Raw genomic sequence first — 8,713 nt, 5'->3', positions numbered from 1 at the left:
ATGCATTTACTATCCAGAATGCTGTCATCTCCTAAATTTACATTCTGCCAGAACTTCGTGTTCTCTACTTCTAAATGGTCCTTTATCCCCCGCTGCCACAGAACTTCCCCAGAAAACAGTACTGTGCTACAGACTGCATACTGAATCCCTGTAACCTACTTCATAACTCTGAATGTGCTCCTTGCATCAATGTTGCCTCCAGAACAGACTGCTCTAATGCCCATGCTTACCTGCTCCACCCAAGTATCATCTCTCAAACTACTGCACCCCACATTTTCCTGAACATCCTTGCAGTAACCAAGGTTTGTGTCTCCATTTACAATTTTTGTCCCCCAACACACTTTGCTTCCATTACAAAACTGGCTACATCTTACTTATGGAAGCAGCAAAGAAGTACATAGAATTATCTTTTAACTTTTCACTCTTTTGCACTATGCAAGTTTTATTCTATGTCCCACAGTTTTGCCTCAAGATGAGGGTAATGCTGTAACTCCCAACTACTTAATATGATGAACTCCTAATCAAGCCAAAATTAAAATGTTCCACTTCATTCTGCCCCCTTAGAACATGTACTGCGTGTGTGTCAAACTGTCACTGCATTATTGCAAGTCCATCAGAAAGCTACAAACACTATTGGTCTTATGAAGCCTTTTCTTTATCAATACCTATAACACCTACATCTCGCAATGCAACATCCAGCAATCCTTCCCAAATTTGTTTCACAAGCAAACACTGCACACAAAACTGTGTTTTCACATAGAGGCGCAATGAACAATTATGTACTTACTTTACTAAGGTTTCAAGCTTCTCTTTTCGTTCTTCTGTGTTTGCCATTTAAAAACTGGGTCGTTTTGGAAATCAGCCTTATGCAAACAATTAGTTTAATTTTATATTTACCGAGACAGTTTCGACACAAATGTGTCATCTTCTGTGGGTCAAATTTTTATTTCTGTAAAGTATAATATCACATTTGTAATAATTTAACTGCTGTAGGCCTAAAAAATACAATGTACTGTTCAGTACCTTACATGCAACCCCCCCCCCCCCCCCCCCCCGACTAAATTTGGATTCTCAACAGATCAGAAACTGTCACATCACCTCACTTTACCTGCAAAGTTTTTGATGAATGTGTGGTATTCTGGTTATATATGGAAGAAAATAAAAAAATTGTCATACCACAACAGGTAGGCCTACCTATACAGCAATTTAGACTATCGTTCCACACGGCTGAAAACTTGGATAGCATTTGAAACTTTGAAATATAAACACCACTTAGTTTCTTCAGTGTCTTCTGCTCCAAATAAGTTTAATGCCGTTGCCAAAATCTTATGCGGATATCACACACTAAAGCATTGTTTTGAAGTATCACAAATTACTTCAAAACCTATATAGATCCAGACATTTTATGCGCTTACTGAAAACTCTGAATTATACCATACAGGTGCTGGAAAATGGAAGATACTCTGAACTCAAGTCCAAACAAATGAATTTATTATTACATTCAATTGCACATGTAAATTAATCACAAACTGCATACATTTACAACTGAAGATGGATGTCTGCGAAATGTTTCAGACGTTAATACCTTCTACAACACTTCACCTAAGCACTGCTTTATCAGCAATAGCTATCTACATATCATACACACTCTGCAATGCTAATTCTGGTTTGTCATAACCAAGTTCTTCAGGAGTGTTGATTCCGAGCTCTTCCAACGTCGGTCGGATTTCTTGTATTACATATGGGTAAATTTCTTCGACTTTGCTCCCACACTTATCCTTTACGGACTCCAGGAACCTTACCGCCAGGGCATAATCATTTATTCTACGGCATGCCCTCAATGCTGCATTTATAATTTTTGGCTCTGGTACCAGGTCAAAACCAACAAGGTCATTCATTGCCTTGCGCACCTCCCAGCCATCAATATCCTCCCTGTTAAAAAATGCCTCATACCGAGCATCAAATTCTTCGTCTGTTTCGGTGTGCGACGACATTAAACGTGATGGAATGGCAGAGCACGCCGCACGGTTTTTAAATGCGAGGCCCCGTAAAGATGAATGTAGTCTAAGAGCAACCGTTCGCATCATTTTGGTAACCTGCAAAATAAAACTGCTAATGTTATATGCAGTAACGCAACATGAGCAGTATATTCGCGAAGTAATTAATACTGCATTAACAATGAAAGCAGTCTAACGTCACTGTAAAACTTGACATTCAAAATTAACACATATTTTAAATAGCTGCATGACAAATTTCATCACTTTCAAGCTAAATGATTACTCAACATACCAATTATTATACAATAAGTACTTCAGCCTCTACCGAGTACCGAGACCGACGAAGTTAACCAAGGAAGCTAAGATATTGCTACAGCACCAGCGGTGTTCGAATCACAGATGAAAGCTATTTATAGGAGAAAGATCATTCTCGATATCGTACGTTTAATGAAAATATATATTCTGACTGATGTAACATGCGGCTTCAGATTCCTATTGTATTCAGACATTATTACCGAAACTAAAATTTATTAAGTGATTTATGTGTGAGGACATCTCGAAAAGTTGCTCTTCTGTTGCGCATATTTTTTTTATTTATTATTTTCCTGGTTAAGACGATTGTGCGAATGTGTGTATATCAGTTGAAATATTTCGCAACTGCAATAAACCCGTGTACGTGACAAATTGGATGTCTGTAATGACGGCCCCGAGTAGTTTACTATGCTGACGTAGTGGTTCACGATGGCGGTTATCAGTATTTTGGTTATGATAGCTCACATGTGATTTAACTTCTGTTATTATATTATTTATTGTCACAGCATATTTTATATAAAATGGAAATAGACCACAGAGCAAAGAAAAGAATTAAAGAAATCAAGAGAAAAGCAAGACCAGGTGAGTGTAATAGTAAGTTGTATACAACACTAATTCATTCAATTTTGTTCGCCAAAAACGCCGAAAGAACTACAAAAATCATTTAAAATGGGAGGAAGGCGGAGTAGAAGTGACTGACAGGATTATTTCATTCTATCCTTTCCCCGATCCACGAAGTAAATGAGCGTAGATGCTCGGAATATATGTATGTACAGCCTAAGGAGTCTTGTAATTACAGGCAAAATAATGCTTTATTTTCGTTCCCGTCCACTGTACATCACAGCTATCCCTAATGGCACATGGACAGTATTTAGAAGTTTTTGAAGAAGGCGTAGCTACGTCGTAATATTAGAGTCGTATACAGTTCACAAAATCATTTCATCGGAAGGCTGATGATATATGAGAAAGCGTCTAAAGCTACTACAGGAGAGTGTTATCACAATACATTCCTCAGCATAAACACATTTTGCGTTTATTTTAGGGAACAATGACCAAAACTAGTGCCCAGTCAGCTTAAGATATAGGGAAGCCAAAGTTTTCGAAAACAAAGTGAAAGACAAAATAAACTGTGTTTTCAAAGATTTCTTAATGAGTATTACTCACAAATAACTATTACTCACAAATAACTATCGCCCTTTAAAATCTAGCATTAAACAAGTGACACACATGAAATTGTGAAAACTGATCCAAGGTTTTGGCCTCAGTGAAATCCCACTTAGTCTTTGCATGGAATTTAAGTTTGTTATGTTTCTAGCAATTTCTTCTCGTTAATAATTCGAGTAGATAAGTTTTTTTATCTGGAGACAGCAAGTACTGGAAAAATACATGATATTGGTGGTTATGTACCTCTACACATTGAGACCAGATTACATAAATATTTAGGATTATACTAGACAGTAATCAGCAAAGACAGACTAATTGCAGGAGAGCCTCTGGAAAACTGAAAGATTTAATTCCCAGTAAGAACCAACAGATGAATTTGAAATGCTTGTCATGTAGGAATGGGAAAGATCATATTTGACAAATTACAGTTCACAAAGGAATTCTTCGATGGAATAATGTGGAAAATAAATGAAAGGCAGCCACCCACCCGAGGCTGACTGATGTGCAACACATAAGAACATTGAGCAGAAAACAATATTCACCTCAGCTTTCAAGCTCTTGCTCTAGCAAAAGTACACAAACAACAACAACAGTGACCAGTTTTGCTGTGGCCAGGGGCGTGTGTGTGTGTGTGTGTGTGTGTGTGTGTGTGTGTGTGTGTGTGTGTGTGTGTGTGTGTGTTAGAGAGAGAGGGGGGGGGGGAGGAAGAAAAGTTTAGTCATCTTGTAAATACGTAATATGGTGGAAGAGTTGTAATAGTGTGTATTTTATTTAGGCTCTATCTGCTGTGGGGCTGAGATGGGAACATTTCTCTTTTCTGCAAGTTTAGGTCGAGTGTGAATTTGTGCCTTGGATGATGGCATTTTGTGATGTTTGTTTTTTCCTGCAGTCAACCGGTTTTGACATGAAACACTGTCAGGAACTGAGTAAGAGATGAAGAAACAATTGTGTGTGTGGTTCTTCCTCCAGTGATGTATACCCTTCAACCTCCAGTGATGTATACCCATCAAAAGTGATGACTGTGAACAAAAGAATGAAAAGTGATAACTTCCTTACAATTGGCACATGTTTGTTGTCATTGTAGGAGGAGGGAGGACAGTGCCGGATAATGCAGATTCGTATGTTGAAGTAAATTGAACAAGCTTTCCATATGGGCTCATGGAAACCACTCACAAGTGGTCTGTTGTTGGACATTGTCAGTGCTATTAGTGGCACAAAGTTAGTGTCCAGTCACTAGAGAAAGAGACGGGAACTGAAGTTGAGGGCAACAGAGTAAAATCTGAAATGCATAACTCTGTTTTCAAATGTTCCTTTACAAAGGAAAAAACCAGGAGAATTGCCCCAATGTAATGCTCCTGAAGAGGGGCAGCAGCCTTTTCAGTAGTTGCAAGGGCAACAGTCTGGATGATTGACTGATCTGGCCTTGTAACAATAACCGAATCGGCCTTGCTGTGCTGGTACTGCGAACGGCTGGTACTGCAAACGGCTGAAAGCAAGGGGAAACTACAGCCGTAATTTTTCCCGAGGGCATGCTGCTTTAATGTATCATTAAATGAAGATGGCGTCCTCTTGGTAAAATATTCCGGAGGTAAAATAGTCCCCCATTCGGATCTCCGGGCGGGGACTACTCAAGAGGATGTCGTTATCAGGAGAAAGAAAACTGGCGTTCTACGGATCGGAGCGTGGAATGTCAGATCCCTTAATCGGGCAGGTAGGTTAGAAAATTTAAAAAGGGAAATGGATAGGTTGAAGTTAGATATAGTGAAGTTCGGTGGCAGGAGGAACAAGACTTCTGGTCAGGTGACTACAGGGTTATAAACACAAAATCAAATAGGGGTAATGCAGGAGTAGGTTTAATAATGAATAGGAAAATAGGAATGTGGGTAAGCTACTACAAACAGCATAGTGAACGCATTATTGTGGCCAAGATAGATACGAAGCCCACACCTACTACAGTAGTACAAGTTTATATGCCAGCTGGCTCCGCAGATGACGAAGAAATTGAAGAAATGTATGATGAAATAAAAGAAATTATTCAGATTGTGAAGGGAGATGAAAATTTAATAGTCATGGGTAACTGGAATTCGAGTGTAGGAAAAGGGAGAGAAGGAAACGTAGTAGGTGAATATGGATTGGGGGACAGAAATGAAAGAGGAAGCCGCCTGGTAGAATTTTGCACAGAGCACAACTTAATCATAACTAACACTTGGTTTAAGAATCATGAAAGAAGGTTGTATACATGGAAGAACCCTGGAGATACTAAAAGATATCAGATAGATTATATAATGGTAAGACAGAGATTTAGGAACCAGGTTTTAAATTGTAAGACATTTCCAGGGGCAGATGTGGACTCTGACCACAGTCTATTGGTTATGACCTGTAGATTAAAACTGAAGAAACTGCAAAAAGGTGGGAATTTAAGCAGATGGGACCTGGATAAACTGAAGGAACCAGAGGTTGTACAGAGTTTGAGGGAGAGCATAAGGGAACAATTGACAGGAATGGGGGAAAGAAATACAGTAGAAGAAGAATGGGTAGCTTTGAGGGATGAAGTAGCGAAGGCAGCAGAGGATCAAGTAGGTAAAAAGACGAGGGCTAGTAGAAATCCTTGGGTAACAGAAGAAATATTGAATTTAATTGATGAAAGGAGAAAATATAAAAATGCAGTAAATGAAGCGGCAAAAAGGAATACAAACTTCTCAAAAATGAGATCGACAGGAAGTGCAAAATGGCTAAGCAGGGATGGCTAGAGGACAAATGTAAGGATTTAGAGGCCTATCTCACTAGGGTTAAGATAGATACTGCCTACAGGAAAATTAAAGAGACCTTTGGAGATAAGAGAACGACTTGTATGAATATCAAGAGCTCAGATGGAAACCCAGTTCTAAGCAAAGAAGGGAAAGCGGAAAGGTGGAAGGAGTATATAGAGGGTCTATACAAGGGTGATGTACTTGAGGACAATGTTATGGAAATGGAAGAGGATGTAGATGAAGATGAAATGGGAGATACGATACTGCGTGAAGAGTTTGACAGAGCACTGAAAGACCTGAGTCGAAACAAGGCCCCCGGAGTAGACAACATTCCATTGGAACTACTGATGGCCTTGGGAGAGCCAGTCCTGACAAAACTCTACCATCTGGTGAGCAAGATGTATGAAACAGGCGAAATACCCTCAGACTTCAAGAAGAATATAATAATTCCAATCCCAAAGAAAGCAGGTGTTGACAGATGTGAAAATTACCGAACTATCAGTTTAATAAGTCACAGCTGCAAAATACTAACACGAATTCTTTACAGACGAATGGAAAAACTAGTAGAAGCCAACCTCGGGGAAGATCAGTTTGGATTCCGTAGAAACACTGGAACACGTGAGGCAATACTGACCTTACGACTTATCTTAGAAGAAAGATTAAGGAAAGGCAAACCTACGTTTCTAGCATTTGTAGACTTAGAGAAAGCTTTTGACAATGTTGACTGGAATACTCTCTTTCAAATTCTAAAGGTGGCAGGGGTAAAATACAGGGAGCGAAAGGCTATTTACAATTTGTACAGAAACCAGATGGCAGTTATAAGAGTCGAGAGACATGAAAGGTAAGCAGTGGTTGGGAAGGGAGTAAGACAGGGTTGTGGCCTCTCCCCGATGTTGTTCAATCTGTATATTGAGCAAGCAGTAAAGGAAACAAAAGAAAAATTCGGAGTAGGTATTAAAATTCATGGAGAAGAAATAAAAACTTTGAGGTTCGCCGATGACATTGTAATTCTGTCAGAGACAGCAAAGGACTTGGAAGAGCAGTTGAATGGAATGGACAGTGTCTTGAAAGGAGGATATAAGATGAACATCAACAAAAGCAAAACAAGGATAATGGAATGTAGTCTAATTAAGTCGGGTGATGCTGAGGGAATTAGATTAGGAAATGAGACACTTAAAGTAGTAAAGGAGTTTTGCTATTTGGGGAGCAAAATAACTGATGATGGTCGAAGTAGAGAGGATATAAAATGTAGGCTGGCAATGGCAAGGAAAGCATTTCTGAAGAAGAGAAATTTGTTAACATCCAGTATTGATTTAAGTGTCAGGAAGTCATTTCTGAAAGTATTTGTATGGAGTGTAGCCATGTATGGAAGTGAAACATGGACGATAAATAGTTTGGACAAGAAGAGAATAGAAGCTTTCGAAATGTGGTGCTACAGAAGAATGCTGAAGATTAGATGGGTAGATCACATAACTAATGAGGAAGTATTGAATAGGATTGGGGAGAAGAGAAGTTTGTGGCACAACTTGACCAGAAGAAGGGATCGGTTGGTAGGACGTGTTCTGAGGCATCAAGGGTTCACCAATTTAGTATTGGAGGGCAGCGTGGAGGGTAAAAATCGTAGAGGGAGACCAAGAGATGAATACACTAAGCGAATTCAGAAGGATGTAGGTTGCAGTAGGTACTGGGAGATGAAAAAGCTTGCACAGGATAGAGTAGCATGGAGAGCTGCATCAAACCAGTCTCAGGACTGAAGACCACAACAACAACAAATGCTCATACCACTGAAATGGTGAATGAAATAAGAATTACTATCAGTGGTGCTGAGAAGCAACAAAAATCATTAAAATCGAACAACAGAGCTCCAAGGCCCAATGCAATCCCTGTCAGATTCTATGCTGAATTTGCATCCGAGTTAGCCCCCCCCCCCCCTACACACACACACACACACACACACACACACACACACACACACACACACACACACAACTATAATCGACCACAGATCTGTCAAACAAAAAACTGTGACAAGTTTTTGGAAAAAATCACAGGTCACAACCATCTGAATAAGGATAGTAGTAGTGATCCACGAAACTGATGTCCAATAACCTTGATATGAATTTGTTGTAGAATCATAGAACATATTCTGAGCCCAAACATAATGTGGTATCTTGAACAGAATGACTTCCTCAATGTGCCAACCAACATGAATTAAGAAAACATTGATTATGTGAAACCCAACTCCCACTTTTCTCACATGACATACTGAAAGCTTTGGATCAAGGCAGTCAGTTAGATGCAGTATTTGTTGATTTCCAAGAAGCATTTGACTCAGTACCACACCTACACTTATTGTCAAAAGTACAATCATATGGGGTATCAAGTGAAATTTGTATGAGCTGAGGACTTTTTGGTAGGGAGGATGCAGCATGTTATCTTGGATGGAGAATCATAGTCAGATGTGGAAGTAACTTCGGATGTGCTACAAGG

At 39.4% G+C, this 8,713-nt stretch overlaps 2 protein-coding genes across 2 annotated transcripts in view; one reads left to right on the top strand and one right to left on the bottom strand.

The window, feature by feature from the left end:
* Positions 1 to 1,469: 1,469 nt before the first annotated feature.
* LOC126485082 (cytochrome c oxidase subunit 5A, mitochondrial) lies at positions 1,470 to 2,410 on the bottom strand. The gene is made up of 2 exons (XM_050108690.1): positions 2,290 to 2,410; positions 1,470 to 2,096 (listed from the first exon to the last, which is right to left on the bottom strand). The coding sequence occupies exon 2, from the start codon at positions 2,085 to 2,087 to the stop codon at positions 1,632 to 1,634; it is 456 nt and encodes a 151-aa protein (XP_049964647.1). The 5' UTR covers positions 2,088 to 2,096; positions 2,290 to 2,410; the 3' UTR covers positions 1,470 to 1,631.
* Positions 2,411 to 2,641: 231 nt separating this feature from the next.
* The window catches only part of LOC126485081 (bifunctional arginine demethylase and lysyl-hydroxylase JMJD6), a 132,400-nt gene continuing 126,328 nt past the window's right edge, over positions 2,642 to 8,713 (top strand). Inside the window, exon 1 of the mRNA XM_050108689.1 lies at positions 2,642 to 2,891. Coding sequence (XP_049964646.1) covers positions 2,831 to 2,891 — 61 coding nt within the window. The 5' untranslated portion in view covers positions 2,642 to 2,830. The remainder of the gene's footprint in view (positions 2,892 to 8,713) is intronic.

This window comes from Schistocerca serialis, chromosome 6, assembly GCF_023864345.2.
Source record: "Schistocerca serialis cubense isolate TAMUIC-IGC-003099 chromosome 6, iqSchSeri2.2, whole genome shotgun sequence".
Taxonomy (NCBI): Eukaryota; Metazoa; Arthropoda; class Insecta; order Orthoptera; family Acrididae; genus Schistocerca; species Schistocerca serialis.
This window is presented reverse-complemented; position numbering and strand designations above follow the sequence as displayed.